This window comes from Schistocerca gregaria, chromosome 4, assembly GCF_023897955.1.
Source record: "Schistocerca gregaria isolate iqSchGreg1 chromosome 4, iqSchGreg1.2, whole genome shotgun sequence".
Lineage (NCBI taxonomy): Eukaryota > Metazoa > Arthropoda > Insecta > Orthoptera > Acrididae > Schistocerca > Schistocerca gregaria.
This window is the reverse complement of record NC_064923.1, coordinates 88120152-88144892: the sequence shown is the minus strand read 5'-3', so window position 1 is coordinate 88144892 and position 24741 is coordinate 88120152. Positions and strand designations below refer to the sequence as shown.

Genomic DNA, 24741 nt, shown 5'->3' with positions numbered 1-24741 from the left:
CGAACCCCATAGTGGTGGTCCGAGGATGACGACTGGAAAACGACAAGAACTTTTGCCATCATGTTCCAGTGCAGTCCAACGTCGGGCTACCACATAAACCTAGATATCGCACAGTTGGAACAGCTGGCCAAACGGAGACTCACAGTAAGGCCACTCTCAAATTCTGAAGGGTCTGCAATGTATTCGCTGTAGGATACGGGGAACCGCGTTGTGGTGGTCCGAGGATGACGACTGGAAAACGGCGAGAATATTTGCGATCATGTTCCTGTACAGTCCAACGTTGAGCAACCTCCCAGATCCAGATATTTCACAGTTCAAACAGCTGGCCAAATGGAGATTCACAGTGACGCCACTTTCAAATTCTGAAGGGTCTGCGATGTATTCGCTGAAGGATACTGGGAACCCCATAGTGGTGGTCCGAGGACGACGACTGGAAAACGGCGAGAACACTTGCGATCTTGTTCCTGTGCAGTCCAACGTCAGGCCATCTCCCTAACCTAGATATTGCACAGTTCGACCAGCTGGCAAAATGGAGACTCATAGTGAGGCCACTCTCAAATTCTGAGGGGTCTGCGATGTATTCGGTGTAGGATACTGCGAACCCCATTGTGTCAGTCCGAGGACGACGACTGGAAAACGGAGAGAACACTAGCGATCTTGTTCCTGTGCATTCCAACGTCGGGCTACCTCCCAAACCTATATATTTCACAGTTCGACCAGCATGCCAAATGGAGAATCACAGTGGGGCCACTCTCAAATTCTGAAGGGTCTGCGATGTATTCGTTGTAGGATAGTGCGGACCACATTGTGGAAGTCCGAAGAAGACGACTGGAAAAGGGCGAGAACACTTGCGATATTGTTCCAGTGCAGTCCAACGTCGGGCTACCTCCCAAACCTAGATATTGAACCGAACAGCACGTCAAATGGAGATTCACAGTGAGGCCACTATCAAATTCTGAAGGGTCTGCGATGTATTCGTTATAGGATACTGTGAACACCAATGTGGTAGTCCGAGGACAATGACTGGAAAACGGCGACAACACTTGCGATCTTTTTCCAGTGCAGTCCAACGTCGGGCTACCTTCCAAACCGAGATATTGAACATTTCGACCAGCTCGCCAAATAGACACTCACAGTGAGAGAACTCTCAAATTCTAAAGCGTCAGAGATGTATTCGGTGTAGGATACTGTGAACCTCCTTGTGGTGGTGCGAGGACGACGAGTGGAAAACGGCGAGAACACTTGCCATCATGTTACTGTGCAGTCCAACGTCGAGCTACCTCCCAAACCTAGACATTGCACAGTTCGACCAGCTGGCCAAATGGAGACTCACAGTGAGGCCACTCTCAAATTATGAAGGATCTGCGATGTATTCAATGTTGCATACTGTGAACCCCATTGTGGTGGTCCAAGGACGACGACTGGAAAACGACGAGAACACTTGTGATCTTGTTCCAATTCAGTCCAACGTCGGGCTACCTTCCAAGCCTAGATATTGTACATTTCGACCAGATCACCAAATGGACAGTCACAGTGAGGCCACTCTACAATTCTGAAGCGACTGCGATGTTTTCGGTGAAGGATACTGCGAACCCCATAGTGGTGGTCCGAGGATGACGACTGGAAAACGACAAGAACATTTGCCATCATGTTCCTGTGCAGTCCAACGTCGGGCTACCACATAAACCTAGATATTGCACAGTTCGAACAGCTGGCCAAATGGAGACTAACAGTAAGGCCACTCTCAAATTCTGAAGGGTCTACAATGTATTCGCTGTAGGATACGGGGAACCCCATTGTGGTGGTCCGAGGACGACGACTGGAAAACAGTGAGAACACTTGCGATCATGTTCGTGTGCAGTCCAACGTCGGACTACCCCCCGAACCTAGATTTTGCACAGTTCGACCAGCTGGCCAAATAGAGGCTCACAGTGGAGCCACTCACAATTACTGAAGTGTCTGCATTGTATTCGATGTAGCATATTGTGAACCCCATTGTCGTAGTCTTAGGGCGACGACTGGAAAACGGCGAGAACACTTGCGATCATGATCCTGTGCAGTCCATCGTCGGGCTACGTCCCAAACCTAGATATTGTACTGACCAGCACGCCTATTGGAGACTCACAGTGAGGCCACTCTCAATTTCTGAAGGATCTGCGATGCATTTCATGTATGATACTGCGAACCCCATTGTGCTGCTCTGAGGCGGACGTGTGGAAAACGGCGAGACACTTGCGATCTTGTTCCTGTGCAGTCCAACGTCAGGCCATCTCCCTAACCTAGATATTGCACAGTTCGACCAGCTGGCAAAATGGAGACTCATAGTGAGGCCACTCTAAAATTCTGAGGGGTCTGCGATGTATTCGGTGTAGGATACTGCGAACCCCATTGTGTCAGTCCGAGGACGACGACTGGAAAACGGAGAGAACACTAGCGATCTTGTTCCTGTGCAATCCAACGTCGGGCTACCTCCCAAACCTATATATTTCACAGTTCGACCAGCATGCCAAATGGAGAATCACAGTGGGGCCACTCTCAAATTCTGAAGGGTCTGCGATGTATTCGTTGTAGGATAGTGCGGACCACATTGTGGAAGTCCGAAGAAGACGACTGGAAAAGAGCGAGAACACTTGCGATATTGTTCCAGTGCAGTCCAACGTCGGGCTACCTCCCAAACCTAGATATTGAACCGAACAGCACGTCAAATGGAGATTCACAGTGAGGCCACTATCAAATTCTGAAGGGTCTGCGATGTATTCGTTATAGGATACTGTGAACACCAATGTGGTAGTCCGAGGACAATGACTGGAAAACGGCGGCAACACTTGCGATCTTGTTCCAGTGCAGTCCAACGTCGGGCTACCTTCCAAACCGAGATATTGAACATTTCGACCAGCTCGCCAAATAGACACTCACAGTGGGGCCACTCTAAACCTGTGAAGGGTCAGCGATGTATTCGTTGTAGGATACTGCAAACCCCATTGTGGAAGTCCGAAGACGACAACTGGAAAACGGCGGGAACACTTGCGATCATTTTCTTGTGCAGTCCAACGTCGAGCTACCTCCCAAACCTAGATATTGCACAGTTCCAACAGTAGGCCAAATGGAGACTCACAGTGAGGACACTCTCAATTTCTGAAGGGTGTGTGATGTATTCGATGTAGCATACTACGAACCTCATTGTGGTAGTCCAAGGACGACCACTGAGGATCAGCGAGAACACTTGCGATCATGTTCCTGTGCAGCTCAACATCGGGCTACCTCCCAAACATAGATTTGCACAGTTCTACCTGGTGGCCAAACTGAGACTCACTGTGAGGCCTCTCTCAAATTCTGAATGCTCTGCGATGTATTCGGTGTAGGATAGTGGGAACCCCATTCTGGTGGTCCGAGGACGACAACTGGAAAACAGTGAGAACACTTGCGATCATGTGCCTGTGCAGTCCAAATTTGGGCTACCTCCCAAACCTAGATATTGCACAGTTTGAACAGCTGACCAAATGGAGACTCACAGTAAGGCCACTCTCAAATTCTGAAGGGTCTGCCATGTATTCGGTGTAGGATACGGTGAACCTCATTGTGGTGGTGCAAGGACGGCGACTGGAAAACGGCAAGAACATATGCGATCATGTTCCTGTGCAGTCCAACGTAGGGCTACCTCCCATACCTATATATTGCTCCGACCAGCACACCAAATTAAGACTCACCTTGAGGCCACTATCAAATTCTGAAGGGCCTGTGATGTATTCGGTGTAGGATACTGCGAATCCCATTGTGGTGGTCCGAGGACGACGACAGGAAAACGGCGAGAACCTTTGTGATCATCATTCTATGCAGTCCAACGTCGGGCTACCCCAAAAACCTAAATATTGCACGGACAAGCAGGACAAAAAGGAAATCACAGTGAAGCCACTCTCAAATCCTGAAAGGCCTGTGACGTATTCGTTGTAGGATACTGTGAATCCCATTGTGGTGGTCCGAGGACGACGCCTGGAAAACGGCGAGAACACTTGCGACCATGTTCCTGTGCACTTAAACGTCGGGCTACCTTCGAAACACAGATATTGCACAGTCCGACCACCTGGCCAAAAGGAGACTCACAGTGAGGCACACTTAAATTCTGAAGGTTCTGCGATGTATTCGGTGTGGGATACTGTGAACCCCATTGTGGTAGTCCGAGGATGGCAAGTGGAAAACGGCAAGTACACTTGCATTCATGTTCCCGTGCAGTCCAACGTCGGGCTACCTCCCAAACCAATATATTGCAAATTTCGACCAGCTGGACAAATGGAGACTCACAGTGATGCCACTCTCTACATCTGAAGGGTCTCCGATGTATTCAGTGTAGGATACTGCGAACCCCACTGTGGTAATCCGAGGACGACGACTGGGAAAGGGAGGGAACACTTGTGATCATGTTCCTGTGCAGTGCAACGTCGGGCTACCTCCCAAACCTAGATATTGCACAGACCAGCAGGCAAAATGGAGACTCACATTGAGGCCACTCTAAAATTCTTAAGGGTCAGCAATGTATTCGCTGTAGGATTTTGCGACCCCATTGTGGTGGTCCGAGGACGATGACTGGAAGACGACGAGAATACTTGCGATCATGTTCCTGTTTAGTCCAAAGTTGGGCTACCTCCCAAACCTAGATATTGCACGTTTCGACCAGCTGGCCAAATGGGTACTCACAGTGAGGCCACTCTTAAATTCTGAGGCGTCTGTGATGTATTCGGTGTAGGATACTGCGAACCACATTGAGGTGGTCCGAGGACAACAACTGGAAAATGACGAGAACACTTGCGACCATGTTCCAGTGCACTAAAACGTCGGGCTACCTCCCAAACCTATATATATTACACAGTTCGACCCGCTGGCCAAATGGAGACTCACAGTGAGGCCACTCCCAAATTCTGAGGGGTCTATGATGTATTCGGTGTATGATATTGCCGAACCCCATTGTGGTGGTGCGAGGAGGACGACTGGAAAACGACGAAAACCATTGCGATCATTTTCCTATGCAGTCTAACATCGAGCTACCTCCCAAACCTAGGTATTGCACAGACCAGCAGCACAATGGAGTCTCACAGTAAGGCCACTCTAATCTTCTTAAGGGTCTCAAATGTATTCGGTGTAGGATACTGTGAACCCCATTGTGGTGGTCCGAGGACGACGACTAGGTAACGGCGAGAACACTTGCGATCGTGTTCCTGTGCAGTCCAACGATGGGCTAGCTACCACACATATATTTTGCATAGTTCGACCTGCTGGCCAAATGGAGACTCACAGTGAGGCCACTCTCAAATTCTAAAGTATCTGCGATTTATTCGGTGTAGGATACTGCGAACCCCATTGTGATGGTCCGAGGACGACGACATGATAACGGCGAGAGTACTTGCGATCATTATCCTGTGCTGTCCAACGTCGGGCTACCTCCCAAACCTAGATATTGCACAGTTCGACCAGCTGGGGAAATGGAGACTCACAGTGAGGCCACATTCAAATTCTGAACGGTCTGTGATGTATTCGGTGTAGGATACTGTGAATGCCATTTTGGTTGTCCGAGGAGGATGACTAGGAAATGGCGTGGACACTTTCGAACATGTTCCTGTCCTGTCCAACATCGGGCTACCTCCTAGACCAAGATATTGCACAGTAAGACCAGCTGGCCAAATGGAGACTCACAGTGAGGCCACTCCCAAATTCTGAAGGATCTGCGATGTATTCCGTGTAGGATACTGCGAACCCCAATGTGGTGGTCCGAGGACGACGACTGGAAAACGGTGAGAGCAGTTGCAATCACGTTCCCGTGCAGTCCAACATTGGGATACCACCCAAACCTACATATTGCACAGCTCGACCAGCTGGTCAAATGGAGACTCACAGAGAGGCCACTCCTAATTCTGAAGGGTCTGCAATGTTTTCGGTGTAGCATATTGCGAACCCCATTGTGGTGGTTCGAGAAGGATGACTAGGAAACGGCGAGAAAACATTCGATCATTTTCACGTGCAGTCCAACGTCAGGCTACCTCCCAAACCTAGATATTGCACAGTTCGTCCAGCTTGCCAAATGGAGACTTACAGTGAGGCAAACTCAAATTCTGAATGCTCTGCGATGTATTCAATGTAGGGTACTGAAAACCCCATTGTGGTAAACCATGGACGACGACTGGAAAACGGGGAGAACACTTGCGATCATGTTCCTATGCAGTCCAACGTTGGGCTACCTCCCAAAGGTAGATATTGCACAGTTCGAACAGCTGGAAAAATGGAGTCCCACATTGAGGCCGCTCTCAAATTCTGAAGGGTCGGCGATGTAATCGGTTTAGGATATTGCGAAACCCATTGTGGTAGTCCAAGGACGACGACAGGAAGACAGCGAGAAAACTTGTGATCATTTTCCAGTGCAGTCCAACGTCAGGCAGCTCCCAAACCTACATATTGCACAGTCCGACCAGCTGTCCAAATGGAGACTCACAGTGAGGGCATTCTCAAATTCTGAAAGGTCTGCGATGTATTCAGTGTAGGATACTGCAAACCCCATTGTGATACTCAGAGAACGACGACACTGAAACGGCGAGAAGACTTGCGATAATGTTACTGTGCAGTCCGAAGTCAGGCTACCTCCCAAACCTACATATTGCACAGTTCTACCAATTGGCCAAATGGTGACTCACTGTGAGGTCACTCTTAAATTCTGAAGGGTCTGCGATTTATTTGGTGTATGATACTGTGAACCCCATTGATGTGGACCGAGAACGACGACTGGAGAACAGAGAGAACACTTGCGGCCATGTTCCTGTGCACTCTAACGTTTGGCTACCTCTCGATCCAAGATATTTCACAGTCCGACCAGCTGGCCAAATGGAGACTCACAGTGAGCCCACTCTCAAATTATGAAGGGTCTGCGATGTATTCCTTGTAGGAAACTCCGAACCACATTGTGGTGGATTGAGGACGACGACTGGAAAACGGCGACAACACTTACAATCATTTTCCTGTGCAGTCTAATGTCAGACTTCATCCCAAACCTAGATATTGCACAGTTCGATCAGCTGCCCAAATGGACACACAGTGAAGCCACTCTCTAATTCTGAAGCGTCTGCGGTGTATTCGGTGTAGGATACTGCGAACCCCATTGTGATGAACTGAGGACGACGACTGGAAAACGGTGACAACACTGGGGATCATGTTCCTGTGCCGTCCAACGTCAGGCTACCTCCCAAACCTATATATTCTACACTTCTACCAGCTAGGCAAATGGAGACTCAAAGTGACGCCACTCTCAAATTCTGAAGCGTTTGAGATATATTCGGTGTAGGATACTTTGAACCCCATTGTGGTGGTCCGAGGACGATGACTTGACATCGGCGAGAACACTTGCGATCATGTTGCTGTGGAATCCAACGTTGGGCTACCTCCAAAATCTAGATATTGCACAGTTCGAACAGCTGGTCAAATGGAGACTCACAGTGAGGCCACTCTCAAATTCTCAAGGGTCTGCGATGTATTTGGTGTAGGATACTGTGAACCCCATTGTGGTGGTCCGAGGACGATGACTGGAAAATGGCGATAACATTTGCGATCATGTTCCTCTGCAGTCTAACGTCGGGCTACCTCCCAAACCTAGGTAGTGCACAGTTCGACCATCTGACCAAATGGACACTCAGAGTGAGGCCACTCTCAAATTCTGAAGGGTCTACGATGTATTCACTGTAGGATACTGCGAACCCCATTGTGGTGGTCTGAGTACGAAGACACAATACGGCGAGAACTCTTGCGATAATGTTCCTGTGCAGTCCAACGTCAGGCTACTTCCCAAACCTAGATATTGCACAGTTCGACCAGCTCGCTAAATGAAGACTCACAGTGAGGCCACTCTCAAATTCTGATGGGTCTGCGATGTATTTGGTGTAGGATACTGCGTACCTCATTGTGGTGGTCCGAGGACGACGACTGGAAAACGGCGAAAACACTTGCGATCATGTTCCTATGCATTCCAACGTTCGGCTATCTCCGAAACCCAGGTATTGCACAGTGCTGATAACTTTGTCTCATTCCAGTAACATGGCATATTCGTGTCGTTCACAGTGATCACTCAAAATCAGATGCTTTCCACGCTCCTTGTTTACCCTACCAGGCCTGGTATCAACCCTAGTGGCGCAGACCAGTAACGCACTCTGGTGAACGTTGTTCCTGTCACAGAGTACTGCAACTCTAAGCATTTACATACCTGCCGGTGCTGTTCAGGTGTGCGAAGTTACACTGACATCTGACAATGTCATCTGGTTGGTTAAGGTAGTGTATTTCGCATCTGTTATTCTCCCCCAGTCAGAATCCGAACACAGTGATGTTTCACTGTATTGAAACAAGTCAGGAGTCTTTTTTTTTTTTTTTTTGGATCGTCAGTCACTCAACTGGTTTGGTTCAGCTTTCCTCAAAATTCTTGTTTTGTGCGAGTCCTTTCTCGTCTTCATCTAACAGTATCACCCACTTCCAGTATCCTCAACTTTCTGTTATATGTCTTCGAATCTCTGACTTCCTTTACCGTTATCATTCTTTATAGCTCTCTCAGGTACCGTCCAAGCTATCCCATGATGACTTAACGCTTGCCACTATCATGCGATCCCTTTTTCTTATCAATGTTTCATTTTCTCGCCATTTCTTCAGAGAACATCGTCATTTTTGATATGATGAATCCACCCGATTTTCAGCGACCTTCTGTAGAACCATACTTCAGATACCCCGATTCTCTTCGGTTCGAGTTCTTCCCACAATCCATGACTTACTTCCAACTATACTGTGCTCCAAGCCTAAGTTATCAGAAATGTCTTCCTCTAATTAACGATGATGTTTGATATTAGGAGACTTCGTTTGGCTAAAAGTGCTCCCTTTGCCTCTGCCAGTCTGCTTTCTTTTCGTGCTCTCACCACTTCGTCCTTCAGTTACTTTGCTTCCAAGGTAGCAGAAGTCCTTCACTTTGACTACTTCGTGGTCCCTAGTCTTGATGTTAAGCTTATCACTAATCTCATTTCAGCTACTCCTCATTACTTTCATCTTTCTTCAGTTTACTCTCAATCTATTTTCTATATTTATTGGACTATTCATTCGATTCAGCCAGTCCTCACTTCCACTAATGTCATCAGTGTATCTTATGATTGATATTCTTTCACCCTCAACTTTAATCCCACTACTATACCTTCTTTTTAATTTTCGTCTTTGCTTATCCGATGTGTACGAGGGTACTCCCAAAACTAAGATCTCCTATTTTTTTTATAAGCACATAGACATGTTTATTTCTGCAATGGTTTACATCTATTTAGAGCTGAACATTTAGCAATTTTTCGACTTAATCACCATTTCTGTCGTTGCGTTTTTGTAGAAGCTGTGGCAGTTTTTGTATTCCCATGTCATACCAGCTCGCCGCCATGCTGTTCAGAAAGTTATGAACCTCTTCTTTCATTTCGTCGTCGGTACTGAATCAGTGGGACCACAAATAACGCTGACAGGTACTGTGAGACTCTGAAAAAACTCAAACGGGCAATTCAGAACCAGAGAAGAGGAATGTTGAGCAAGGGCGTACACATTCTCCTTGACAACGCTCGCCCACTCATCGTTCGGCAAACTGTTGCTCTCCTGCAACAGTTTCAGCGGAACATAATCACCCACCAACTCTATAGTCCTGACTTGGCGTCCAGTGACTATCACCTGTTCCCTAGGTTAAAAGATCATTTGGCCGAAAATGGATTGAGCTCCAGCGACGAGGCAAAAGAAGAGGTTCATAACTTTCTGAACAGCACGGCGGCGAGCTGGTATGACATAGGCATACAAAAACTGCCACAGCGTCTACAAAAATGCATCGACAGAAATGGTGATTCTGCGTAAAAATAGCTAAATGTCCAAGCTGCAAACTGATGTAAACCATTGTAGAAATAAACAGGTCTATGTACTTATAAAAAAAATAGGAGGCCTTACTTTTGGGATTACCCTCGTATATTGAACAGTAGGAGCGAAAGATTACACTCATGTCTTCTACCCTTTCTAATCCGAGCTTGGCCTTGCATTGTTCGTTAAACTGAAACAAAACGTGTGACTGGCCTGCACAGCAGTAAGCAGTTGAGCAGTGTATAAAGCTGGTGGTTCCAGTTCACTGTCAGCCGGCTGGAGTGGCCGAGCGGTTCTAGTCCCATGGTGCTCAGTGCCATTTGAACCAGTTCACTGTCACTATTACATTGAAATACTGTTGTCTGTATGTGTGTACAGAAGAGGAAATGGAGTTAGGGAACCAGAAGGGAAAATAGAAGTTGGAGAAATAACGAAACTGGAACGAAAAATGCTGGTGAAATAGCTGGAAACCGATGTTTATTTGGTAGTTTTAGGTATAACCGTCATGGTTAGTATGTGGTCACCCCACTGTGCCAGGTCCAGGGCTCTCGGGCTGCGCCGCCGCCGCGAGGACCCTTGGAATGGAACCTGCACGCTGCAACAGAAAGACGAGCAGGTGAGAGGGTGCCTGGAGAGAAGGGCAGGAGGGAGGGAAAGGGAGGGGAGGAGGGGCTGCGGCCATTTGCGGCGGCGGTACTCACGCCTCCTGAACTGGCAGACGTCGCGGTGCCACGTGCAGCAGTTGATGAAAGTCTCGAGGCGGCCGTGCTCGCACGTGGCGTACACTGGCTGGATCTCCAGCGAGCACTGGCCGGGGCACGGCCACTTCAGCCGCGACTGGTCGCAATCGTCGTTCGAGATGGACAGGTAGGCGTCGGGCGCCACCCCTTCCACGGACGCCACGGCCACTGACGCAGCTGGGGGCAGACCAGCGCATCCATATACAATCGCGAAATAACGTGTGTGCTATGCTGAGATCAGTGAGCTACACAGGTAGTCTACATGATGGGCTAAGTAAAACTGGCCCGGAAACTGTTTCATACAGCTCAAACAGGCAATCCAACTTACACCATTTGCCCCAGGTGCACATAACGTAATTTGGGCTGCCTGTCTTAAGGTGCACGAAATGCTTTCTGGGTCAGTTTTATTTTGTCCACACTGTGCAATGTCTCTGAAAAAAGGTTTTTCTTTCATTTGTGTCAGAACCATCAGAACACAAATTAAAACCAAACCAATTTGTGGCAATAACACAGTTTTACAGGTATGGAACTCATAATATACAGATTGAAAAAAACAAATTGTGCATCTTGAAACACGACGTTGATTTTGGTCCGTTGATGGCATATGCCACTTGGGGGTTAGTACACTACTGGCCATTAAAAGTGCTACACCACGAAGATTACGTGCTACAGACGCGAAATTTAACCGACAGCAGGAAGATGCTGTGATATGCCACTGATTAGCTTTTCAGAGTATTCACACAAGGTCGGGGCGCGGTGCCGACACCTGCAACAGGATGACATGAGGAAAGTTTCCAACAGATTTCTCATACACAAACAGCAGTTGACCGGCGTTGCCTGGTGAAACGTTGTGATGCCTCGTGTAGGGAGGAGAAATGCGTACCATCACGTTTCCGACTCTGATAATGGTCGGATAGTAGCCTATCGCGATTGCGGTTTATCGTATCGTGACATTGCTGTTCGCGTAGGTCGAGATCCAATGACTGTTAGCAGAATATGGAATCGTTGGCTTCAGGAGGGTAACACGTAACGCCGTGCTGGATCCCAACGGCCTCGTATCACTAGTAGTCGAGATGACAGGCATCTTATCCGCATGGCTGTAACGGATCGTGCAGCCACGACTCAATCACTGAGTCAACAGATGGGGACGTTTGCAATACAACAACCATCTGCACGAACAGTTCGATGACGTTTGCAGCAGCATGGACTATCATCTCGGAGACCATGGCTGTGGTTACCCTTGACGCTGCATAACAGACAGGAGCGTCTGCGATAGTGTACTCAACGACGAACCTGGGTCCACGAATGGCAAAACGTCATTTTTTTCGATGAATCCAGGTTCTGTTTACAGCATCATGACGGTCGCAACAGTGTTTAGCGACATCGCGGTGAACGCAAATTGGAAGCATGTATTCGTCATTGCCATACTGGCCTGATGGTATGGGGTGCCATTGGTTACACGTCTCGGTCACCTCTTGTTCGCATTGACGGCACTTTGAACAACGGACGTTACATTTCAGGAACGCCGTGCTGGATCCCAACGGTTTCGCATCACTAGCAGTCGAGATGACAGGCCTCTTATCCGCATGGCTGTAGCGGATCGTGCAGCCACGTGTCGATCCCTGAGCCAACAGATGGGGACGTTTGCAGGACAACAACCATCTGCAAGAACAGTTCAAAAATGACTCTCAGTACTATGGGACTTAACTGCAGCGGTCATCAGTCCCCTAGAACTTAGAACTACTTAAACCTAACTAACCTAAGGACATATCAGGCTTCGAACCTGCGACCGTAGCGTTCGCGTGGTTCCAGACTGTAGCGCCTAGAACCGCTCGGCCACTCCGGCCGCCACGCAGCAGCACGGACTATCAGCTCGGAGACCATGTGTGCGGTTGCCCTTGACGCTGCATCACAGACAGGGGCGCCTGCGATGGTGTACTCAACGACGAACCTGGGAGCACGAATGGCAGGACGTCATTTTTTCGGATAAATCCAGATTCTGTTTACAGCATCACGATGGTCACATCCGTGTTTGGCGACATCGTGGTGAACGCACATTGGAAGCGTGTATTCGTCGTCGCCATACTGGCGTATCACCCAGCGTGATGGTATGGGGTGCCATTGGTTTCACGTCTCGGTCACCTCTTGTTCGCATTGACGGCACTTTGAACAGTGGAAGTTACATTTCAGATGTGTTACGACCCTTGGCTCTACCCTTCATTCGAGCCCTGCGAAACCCTACATTTTAGCAGGATAATGCATGACCGCATGTTGCAGGTCCTGTACGGGCCTTTCTGGATACAGAAAATGTTCGACTGCTGCGCTGGCCAGCACATTCTCCAGATCTCTCACCAACTGAAAACGTCTGGTCAATGTTGGGCGAGCAACTGGCTCGTCACAATACGCCAATCACTACTCTTGATGTACTGTGGTATCGCGTTGAAGCTGCATGGGCAGCTGTACCTGTACACGCTATCCAAGCTCTGTTTGACTCAATGCCCAGGCGTATCAGGGCCGTTATTACGGCCAGAGGTGGTTGTTCTGGGTACTGATTTCTCAGGATCTATGCATCCAAATTGCGTGAAAATATAATCACATGTCAGTTCTAGTATAATATATTTGTCCAATGAATGCCCGTTTATCATCTGCATTTCTTCTTGGTGTAGCAATTTTAATGGGCAGTAGTGTATATGTACTGATACTGGCTTAAACTTCGCCCAGCAGATGGCGTAGTGACACAGATACGAGAGCGCTATCTGTGCCTGCCCTCTAATAGGGAATGCTCACAACCAGATGGCTCATTACGGTGCAAACGTGTGAAGCAAGCAGGCAGCTATGCCACGGAGTCGCACGTGTGCTGCATACAGTCAACTGAGCGACTTTGAAAGGGGTCAGATAGTGTAGACTTCCAAGTCGCGGGACGGTCCTTTCGGAGAACTGCCACACAAGTTGGACGTGTTGCGTCAGTTGTGCAGTGATGCTGATATCACTGATCACGTGAACATTCTCCCACCCAGAGCCGAGAATCTGGAAGTCCACGCAACATAGACTCCCGCCAGGATCATTGTATTGTAAGGGCAGCAGTGGTAGATCGAACAGCTACCACGGCACACATCAGAGGACTTGTGAGCACGGACGTGCCAACACGAGCTGTAGCGAACCAGTTTTTAAGGGCACACATTGCTCTAGCCCATTTTCCATTGATGCCGCGGCATCGTCGTGCACGCCTCGACCGGTGCCATCAGAGGATCACTCGGAAGATTGAACGGCGCGCCGTGGTCATCAGCGAAAAAAGCAGATTCTGCCTGCACCCAAGTGATTGTCGCTTGCGCGCACGAGGTAGACCTGGTGGGGACTATTTCGTAGAGAGCAATCGTCCAACACACACTGGCCCCCCTTCCGGAGGTATTACGGTCTGGGGTGTGATAAGCTACAACTCTCGTTCATCTTTGGTGTTTCCAGGGATGACACTAACAAGCACTCGGTACGTACAGAACGTTGTTACACCCGGTCTTCTGCCGCTCTTGCAACAGGAAGGTGATGTGTTGTTGCAATAGGTTAATGTACACTCACACAATGCCCGTGAAACTCAACTCTGCAAGATGTGCGGAAACTTCCCAGGCCAGCTCGGTCTCCGGACTTTTCTCCAATCGAGCACATGTGGGATGTGATCGGACGAGATGTGACTCGTGCGGCTTGTCAAGTAAGAACTATTACAGAACGACGTGAACACGTCGGGCAGCCGTGGTACAACATTTTCCAGGAAAGTACTCGCTTTCTGTACAATTGACTGGATGCCAGAGTAAAGGCCTGCATTGCTGCCTGTGGAGGCTACACAATATACTACTACTATGCGTGTTTCACTTGGTGTCAACACCCGGTAAGTCAGAACCGCTTGTAGTATTCATTTGTAAAAGTAATAGTACGTGTACTCCATATGCGCCGTTGTAAGAATAAATCTTGAGCGAATTGGAAACCTCTACACGGGTGTACCAAATTTTTTCATGCAGTGTAATTACAGCTTTCCCTCAAAACTATCACGCAACGATTTGTGATGTTATACGCACAACCTCTTGGTCGATGTATTCGATCTCATGCGCTCCATTATAACTGCAGATAATATTGAGTACTGTCAGTGACTGTCCAGCTAACTGACTCTTCTTCATCCTTCTTTCATATTGGCAGGGGCTTTTTTACTTTTCTGCAGAGCTCAAAGCGTCCAAGCTAACTGGGTCGAGATAGAAGTTTACTTAAAAGGGCCAAGACATGCCACGAACGCATTCAGGACTAAGCAATGTCTTCAGCACTTTTAGGCGAATGCAGAATTCGCTTCGGTCACCCCTGCGCCTTGAGCGGTACAGAGGTTCCGCTATCTGTCCTAAAACAGTATTGTTCAAGACACAGGGAAGAATGCTTATACAAGGGATAAAAATAAGGCAGATTCAGCCCTTCAGAGATGCAGCAGTGTGAGAACCGCCATCTGCTTCAGCAGCCGTGCCATGGAACAACGTTCGTTTCAGATCCTTGTAACAGGCTTTTCATTGGTTCATAGTGCTTATTCCTGTAGAGTGAGTGCTTGTTCGTGAGTGTCTACATGTAAACGTTTGTTTGTCAGCTTCAGAATCGTACCATCGAGTGGGAGAGGGTTTCCAGTTTCCTCCTCACACCGCGGTGCTATTGATTAATTATAGCAATCCGCAAAAGTAGAAATTTGTTTAACCTTTTAACAACATTACATACAGAACTCGCAATGTGTGCAACTATTGGCCTACTCTGGCAGAAATAGTCAAGCTTCAGACCATTAAGATAGAGAACGCTAACGGCTAGGTGATCGAAGAGGACACTTGTCGCTGGGGGACCGAAGAGCAAAGACTTGCTGTCAGGAGATCGATGAAACGGGTCTTGCAGCCGTAAAGAAGGATGACTCCATTGTAGTGCACACTACAGAGGCCGGTCTCGACTCGGAATCTCCTGATATTACTGCTACCGAATTCCACCTTCATGTTTTATGTGCCAAGAATGGTCCGGCATTGTAATCACTGATTCGTTAGGAATGCAATGTTAATTAACTACGAGCTGATTGTATGGCTTTAAGATTTCACAGCACGCTAGTTGCTTCAGTCAGGCCCTCTGGCTATCTTTCTGTTCTTCGTAGTTATTTTTCCATGTTCTTTCTTTAATCCACTGACCGTCCATGCAGTATTTGGTCGTATCCATGAATTATTCTCATAATTATGCTCTTGTACGTTCATTAAATGTAATCCTGCGTTGATGCTTTATGGTAATAAAACTGTTGGCTACAGTGACCACTTGCTTCTGTTACAGATAAGATGGTGCCTTCTCTCTTTAATATATGCATGTGTGGTGTAATACCTGTGGTGTATGTAGGGCTGCCCCCCGCATATTTTGGCCATCACGCATACATGTACGTTTCGTGTGCCAGGTGCAGCCCCTACCTCACATGGGAGGTTGTGTGCAAACTGAAGTCGAGATATTGTGGACAATGAAGCGTCCTGCAGTCATCACAGAGTCCCGAGTCGCCACACACAGCACTAGGTGATGTACACATCACTGCGCGCAGCGCTGCGGTCGCGGGGTCGTAGGTACGTCCTCGCGGTCACATGTCCTCGTGACGCCGAAGCTGTATCCTTCCGCCGGCGTAACTTACTACGGGGAACTTCCCCTACCGCACCGCCCTCAGATTTATACATCTACATCTACACGGATACACAGCAAATCACACTTGAAGTGCCTTGCAGGGGGTTCATCGAACGACCTTCACAATAATTCTCTATTAACCCAATCTGGAACAGCACTCGGAGAAAACGAAAATCTCTATCTTTCCGTGCAAGCTCTGATTTCAATTATTGTACACTACTGTCCATTAAAATTGCTACACCACGAAGATGACGTGCTACAGACGCGAAATTTAACTGACAGGATGAAGATGCAGTGATATGCAAATGATTAGTTTTTCAGAGCATTCACACAAGGTTGGCGCCGGTGGAGACACATACAACGTGCTGACATGAGGAAAGTTTCCGACCGATTTCTCAAACACAAACACCAGTTGACCGGCACTGCCTGGTGAAACGTTGTTGTGATGCCTCGTGTAAGGAGAAGAAATGCGTACCATAATTCCGACTTTGATAAAGGTTGGATTGTAGTCTACCGCGATTGCGGTTTATCGTATAGCGACATTGCTGCTCCCGCTTTCGAGATCCAATGACTGTTAGCAGAATATGGAATCTGTGGGTTCAGGAGGGTAATACGGAACGCCGTGCTGGATCCCAACGGCCTCTTAACACTAGCAGTCGAGATGACAGGCATCTTATCCGCATGGCTGTAACGGATCGTGCAGCCACGTCTCGATCCCTGAGTCAACAGATAGGGACGTTTTGCAAGACAACAACCATCTGCACGAACAGTTCGACGACGTTTGCAGCAGCATGGACTGTCCGCTCGGATAACGTGGCTGTGGTTACCCTTGACTCTCCATCATGGACAGGAACGCCTGCGATGGTGTACTCAACGAAGAACCTGGGTGCACGAATGGCAAAACGTCATTTTTTCGGGTGAATCCTGGTTCTGTTGACAGCATCATGATTGTCGCATCCGTGTTTGGCGACATCGTGGTGAACGCACAGTGGAAGCGTGTATTCGGCATCACCAACTGGCGTATCACCCGGCGTGATGTTATGGGCTGCCACTGGTTACACGCCTCGGTCACCTCTAGTTCACACTGACGGAACTCTGAACAGTGGACGTTACATTTCAGATGTGTTACGACCCTGGCTCTACCCTTTATTCCATCCCGGCGAAACCCTACATTTCAGCATGTTGCAGGTCCTGTACGGGCTTTTCTGGATACAGACTGCTGCTCCGTGCAGCACATTCTCCTGATCTCTCACCAACTGAAAACGTCTGGTCAATGGTGGCCGAGCAACTGGCTCGTCACAACACGCCAGTCAGTACTCTTGATGAACTGTGGTATCGTGTTGAAGCTGCACGGGTAGCTGTGCCTGAACAAGTCATCCAAGTTCTGTTGGACTCAATGCCCAGGCGTATCAAGGCCGTTATTACAGCCAGAGGTGGTTGTTCTCGGTACTGATTTCTCATGATCTATGCACTCAAATTGCGTGAAAATGTAATCACATGTCAGTTCTAGTATAATAAATTTGTCCAATGAATACCCGTTTATCATTTGTATTTCTTCTTGGTTGAGCAGTTTTAATGGCCAGTAGTGTATTATTATGATCGTTTCTCCCTACGTAGGCCTACGTCAACAAAATATTTTCGCATTCGGAGAAGAAAGTTGATGATTGAAATTTCGTGAGAAGATTCCCCCACAACGAAAAACGGCTTTGTTTTAATAATGTCCACCCCAAATCCTGTATCATGTCAGTGACACTCTCTCCCCTATTTGCTGATAATACAAAAAGTGCTGATCTTCTTTGAACTTTATCGATGTACTCCGTTAATCTCATCTGGTAAGGATCCGACACTGCTCAGCAATACTCCAACAGAGGGCGGACAAGCGTAGTATAGGTGGTTTCTTTAGTAAACCTGTTACATTTTCTAAGTGTTCTGCCAATAAAACGCGGCCTCTGGTTTGAATTCCGCACAACATTTTCTATGTGTGCTTTCAAATTTTAGTTGTTCGTAATTCTAATTCCTAAGTATTTAGTGGAATTTACTGCCTTTAGGTTTCACTGATTTATCGTGTAACCGAAGTTCGACAGATTTCTTTTAACGCTCATGAGGATGACCTCATACTTTTCATTATTTAGCGTCAATTTCCAATATGCGCACCTTTCAGATACCTTCTCTAAATAGTTTTACAATTTGTTTTGATCTTTTGATGGCTTTACAAGACGATAAACGTCGGCATCACCTGCAAACGACCTAAGATGGCTGCTCAGATTGCCTCCTAAATCATTTACATGGATAAGGAACGGCAGAGGGCCTGTAACACAACCTTGGGGAAACGCTAGAAATCACTTCTGTTTTACTCTATGACTTTCGGTGAGCTACTACGAAATGTAACCTCTCTGACAGGAAATCACGAATCCAGCCGTATGAATGAGACGATATTCCATAAGCACGTAATTTGACTACAAGCTGCTTGTGAGGTACAGTCTCAAATTCCTTCTCGACATCGAGAAATACGGAATCAATTGGAAATCCTTTATCAATAGCACTCAAAACTTCGTCTGTATAAAGAGCTAGTTGTGTTTCATAAGAACGATGTTTTCTAAATCCATGTTGACTGTGTGTCAACTGACAGTTCTCGTCTAGGTAATTCATAATGTTGGAACACAACATACGTTCCAAAATGCTGCTGCGCATGGACGTTAATGATATGGTCCTGTAATTTAGTGGGTTACTCCTACTAACTTTCTTGAATATTGGTGTCATATGTTGTAAAATGGGCCAGTGGATAGCTCGTTAAAAACTTAGCACGGGTCAAAAAAATGTTCAAATGTGTGTGAAATCTTATGGGACTTAAGTGCTACGGTCATCAGTCCCTAAACTTACACACTACCTAATCTAAACTATCCTAAAGACAAACACACACGTCCATGCCCGAGGAAGGACTCGAACCTCCGCTGGGACCAGCCGCCACAGTCCGTGACTGCAGCCCCTTAGACCGCTCGGCTAATCCCGCGCGGCGAACACGGGTCAAGCATGAAAACAGGAAGGTGTAGTCAGCTGTAACAAGAAGCAAAATAAAGACATCGAACGGTCCAAGCGGAAGATATGAAACATCGACCGGACTGTGAGGACTAACGCGTCGTGGTTACGTGGTCACGATGTTGCACAACGAAGCCGGAGATATGCATTCAAATCGGTATCAGTTCCTACATTTTTACCACAAAATTATGATATGTCCGTCAGGTCACTGACGTGTCTGTTCTCCTTCTGTAAAGTTTGCAATTGCCGTACTGTACACTGGTTAAGAAAAATGAGTCATATGGTAAGAATACATTACCGTCGCAAGTAAATGTGATGAATAGTCAGAAATGAAAACAACAAATAAACTGGTGTGAACTATGTTACAAGGGGAAAAAAAAACAAATAATCGAGGTGAGATGCCACATTGACCTCTCACAGAAATGAAAACAACAAATAAACTGGTGTGAACTATGTTACAAGGGGAAAAAAACAAATAATCGAGTGTGAACTATCTTACAACTAAGGAAGTCAACAGTCAAAACTTCCAAACGGAACGCAAGAGTCCTAACAGGTGGTTCTTGTATGGAACAAGTAGCAGGTACGTACGTCAGGAGGTCTCGTCCTTGCACTTCACTGTTGCAAACGGATCTCACACCACGGCACAGGCATAAATTTGAATACAGCGATCAGGCATGTCAAGACCGGTCTGACAGTTCACCACCTCGCCGTGATTACCAGTGCCTGCTATGAGCTCCTCGCCTGTAGGACCGTATAATTCTCGCTTCCCTGCTCTTCGAGGCATTGTCCAGGACAGATAGTTTTCTGTTATCAAGTAGAGAAGATATTCACTCTCAGAAGCGTACTTTGTTTACGTCCTGTAAAAAACAGTTGTTACTTCAAAGAGTGCATTTCACTACCTCCAGCCACAGCACTCAGCAAAGGATATTACAGTACTCATATTTTCAAGCTTGAGTGGGCCACCCTTATTAATTATCATTTAATAAAAAATTTTCGTTTGGGTATTATCATTTCCTTAAAATCTGTGTGATCTTATGGGGAGCTTTCCTTCTCTGTAGGTCTCCAGAGATCGGATTTATAGCATCCTAAGGGTAAGATAAACAGTTCAACCGACAAGGCACAAAAGGAAGGTAAATATGCAGCATCTGCAGATTTAGTGAAAACTTTTGATAATGTTGATTGGAAAGCCGTATTCGAAATTATCGAGATAGCAGGAATAAAATACTGGCTGCGAAATATTATCTACTACTTGCTCAGAAACCAGACTACTGTTGTAAGAGTCGAAGGACGTCAGAAGGAAGCAGCAGATGAAACAGGATTTCAGCTTACCCAGGATATTATTCAATCTACACACTGAGAAAGTAGTAAAGGAAACCAAAGAAAAACTTGAAAGGGAATTAATGTTCAGGAGACGAAATGAAAACCTTGACGTTTCCCAAAGACAGTGTAATTCGGTCTGTGAGTGACAGCAATTGACTTGGAAGAGCAGTTGACTGGAATGGACGGTGAGTTGAAAAGAGGTTATAATATGGACGTCAATAAAAGTAAAGCAAATGTAAGTGAATGTGATCGAATTAAATCAGGCGATATGGAGGGATTAAGATTAGGAAATGAGACACTGAAACCATTAGATGAGTTTTGCTATTTTGAGAGCAAAATGATTGATGATGGTCGAAGTAGTCAGGATATAAAACGCAGGGTGGCAATAACATGAAAAAGTATATCTGGAAAAAGAGAATTAAATTGACGCTGAGTATTAATTTAAATGTTGGGATCTCTGTTCTGTAGGAATATGTCTGGAATGTACCCTTGTACAGAAGTAAGACTTGGACGATAAGCAGTTCAGACAAAAAGAGAAAAGAAGTTTGTGAATTGTGATACCAGAAAACAATGGTGAAGATGGATGGCTAGATCGAGTAGCTAATCAGGAGGTACTGAACCGCTTTGGGAAAAAAAGAAATTTATGGAAAAACTTGATTCAAAGAAGTACTCGGTCGATAGTACTCCTCATGAGGCATCAAAGAATTGTTAATCTGGTGCTGGAGAAAAGTGAGGGGGTAATATACGGGGATGGAGCGGTTCTCATAGAATGTACTAGTGTTGAGACCTGCATCAAACCAGTGTCCTGGCTCAAGAGCACAACAACAATACTTGTGGTTAACAGACAAAAAGAAGTGGGTGACGTCAGTTGAATCATGCGTTGCAGAAACGACGTTCTCGAGGTTGTACTGGATTGGGCAAACAGCGCAGAATACATGTGTTGGTTTGTCTGGATCTCGCCACAGCTGCCAAGTTACACGATACTGGGAATTGGACCGTTGCATGATCGATAACCCGTGCCACGTCTTCCTAACACGAACTTTGGAGTGAAGGAGGCGTGGCATGTGTACCTTGAGTGGCGTTGAAGCCGTTTTGGCGGGAGAGGCAGCTGAATGAAGCAGCATGGACAGGGCAATTCTGTGTGGAAACTGGCGTTGGCTGTTTGCTCTACCACCCGTGTGACCTCCAAGTTTGTCTGGCTGAACGTCTTCCAGACGTGAGGGACGTGCACGGGACGGGGAGATTACACATTATTCCTTTGACCGACCATATCTGGAGGCGGAAGGTGGGTCGTCCAAGGTTTTCCTCTGCTCTGAATGCTGGGTGAGCGACTTTTAGTTCGTTGCTTCAGTGCCGAGACCATGCCTGCTCCCTGTTGTGAGCATGACAATCGTGAATGGTTCGGTTCATAACCTGTTTGTGTCTTGCTGCTTCTACACACATCAAAAAAAGTTATGCATCACCACGGTTCCCCGAACTCCTGAAGATAGAAGTTGACTGTGGATATGGTATCACAGACACAGTCCCCTTGACTGTTCAGAGATGTCACTAAACCCACCCAAAGATGTAAACAACCACCCATGAACAGCGCCTATTAGACGGATCAGATCCAATCATTCCACCAGGAAGGAGGTAGACGGCTCGATCAACCATGCCTAGACGGTCAGTACGGCGGTTCGATCCGTCCGCATTGTTACTTCATGCCAGAAAGGGCTCTCAACAAGGGAAGTGGCCAGGCGTCTCGGAGTGAACCAAGGCGATGTTGTTCGGACATGGAGGAAATACAGAAAGACAGGAACTGTCGGTGACATACATCGCTCAGGTCGCCCAAGGGCTACTACTGCAGTAGATGACAGCTACCTATGGATTATGGCTCTGAGGAACCCTGACAGGGACGCCACCATGTTGAATAATGCTTTTCGTGCAGCCACAGGACGTCGTGTTATGACTCAAACTGTGCGAAATAGGCTGCATGACGCGTTTCACTCCCGACACTCATGGCGAGGTTAATCTTTGCAATCACGACACGATGCAGAGCGGTACAGATGGGCCCAACAACATGCCAAATGGACCGCACAGGATTGGCATCACGTTCTCTTCACCAATGAGCGTCGCATATGCCTTCAACCAAACAATCGTCGGAGACGTGTTTGGAGGCAACCCGGTCAGGCTGAACGCCTTAGACACACTTTTCAACGAGTGCAGCAAGGTGGATGTTCCCTGTTTTGGGGCGGCATTATGTGGGGCTGACGTACGCCGATGGTGGTCATGGAAGGCGCCGTAACGGCTGTACGATACGTGAATGGCATCCTCTGACCGATAGTGCAACCATATCGGCAGCGTATTGGCAATGCATTCGTCGTCATGGACGACAATTCGCGCCCCCATCGTGCACAACTTGTGAATGATTTCCTTCAGGATAACGACTTCGCTCGACTAGAGTGGCCAGCATGTTCTCCAGACATGAACCCTATGAAACATGACTGGGATAGGTTGAAAAGGGCTGCTTATGGACAACGTGACCAACCGCTCTGAGGGATCTACGACGAATCGCCGTTGACGAGTGGGACAATCTGGACTAACAGTGCCTTGAAGAAGTTGTGGATAGTATGCCTCGACGAATACAGGCGTGCATCAATGCAAGAGGACGTTGTACTGGGTGTTAGAGGTAACGGTGTGTACAGAAATATGGACCACCACCTCTGAAGGTCTTACTGTATGGTGATACAACATGCAATGTGCGGTTTTCATGAGCAATAAAAATGGTGGATACAGTGTTTATGTTGATCTCTATTCCAATTTTCTGTACAGGTTATGGAATTCTCGGAACAGAGGTGATGGCCGTCCATGGTGGCTCAGTGGTTCTAGGCGCTTCAGTCTGGAACTGCGCGACTTCTACGGTCGTGCGTTCGAATCCTGCCTCGGGCATGGATGTGTGTGATGTCCTTAGGTTAGTTAGGTTTAAGTAATTCTAAGTTCTAGGGGACTGATGACCTCAGATGTTAAGTCCCACAGTGCTCAGAGCCATTTGAACCATTTTTATAGAAGTGATGCAAAAGTTTTTTTGATGTGTGTATATTGGACTCGGTTTAGCCTCCTGTTGCTCTTCCCTGTTCCTGTGTCTTGCCAGGCGATTTGAGGAGCTTGTCGCTCGTATGAAAACATGATAGCTTCGATTTGGCAGTTGTCATAGAATTGTGATTTGATTTGTGTTTTAAATTATTGGGGTTTTGTACTGCTTGGGGTTATGTAATTTTTTTATGTTCATGTGTCATATTCGTGATGTTCAAAATAATTTTTTTGCCTAGTAAGTTTTGCACTAAATCGCCAGGTTATCTTTAGTCATCTGGTGCCCACAAGCTTGTGCGTCTTATGTCTGCACATCTTGTTGCATGAATATGGGTTGTACTTCCAAGGCAAGCTTATGTTTACCGTAGAAGAGCTTCGGCAACGAACCGTTTGCATCTTTCTTCTACCTACGTTTTCTGTCCTGTACAGTGGTTACTTTTGCTGCCTGTGGCGTGATTTGAAGCTGAATCTTGGTCAGCTGCTGAAATTCTTTACGATCAGATGTAAGTGGGGCTGGTTGCCTTGGCCAGTTACCGTATTACGCTGTTTGGTATCTGCTGCCAGTGCGTAATCTGATGTCTTAAGCTTTTACTCGTTTTTCTTAAAAGTTGCTTCTCTGTTCATCAGTATGTCATTGTATGTTTGCCCCGTTGACGCGTGTTTTCACTGGCTGCTCAGAAGAGGAGCACAGTGAGCAGTGTAGCGAGCACTGCCGTTCGTCCGGACCACACTGCCTGATGCTTTAATCGTCTTTCTTTCCTTTTAATGAATTCCTTTTAGGTGAACCTTGTTTATATATTGTATTTTAGTCAAACACATTGTAAAGATGTTTATTGCTTGCTTCTTTTGAATAGTGTTTTCCTATCACGTTATCGCTGTTATTTAGGGCATTCTTGAGTTTTGTACTTAATAGTTTGTCTTTTTAACAAAGGAAAAGATTATTAGTAATTTTTCTTAAATTGTTTAATCTAATTGGGTAGTTTTGTCTTAATATGTCAAGATCTTGTTGACTTAATTGGTAAAGTCGCTTTTC

General features: G+C 46.9%; 1 protein-coding gene across 1 annotated transcript in view; it reads right to left on the bottom strand.

The window, feature by feature from the left end:
• Positions 1-10344: 10344 nt before the first annotated feature.
• Positions 10345-24741, bottom strand: part of LOC126267959 (uncharacterized) — a 46812-nt gene continuing 32415 nt past the window's right edge. The window contains exons 2-3 of the mRNA XM_049973293.1: positions 10587-10802; positions 10345-10480 (exon numbers count right to left, since the gene is read on the bottom strand). Coding sequence (XP_049829250.1) covers positions 10395-10480; positions 10587-10802 — 302 coding nt within the window. The 3' untranslated portion in view covers positions 10345-10394. The remainder of the gene's footprint in view (positions 10481-10586; positions 10803-24741) is intronic.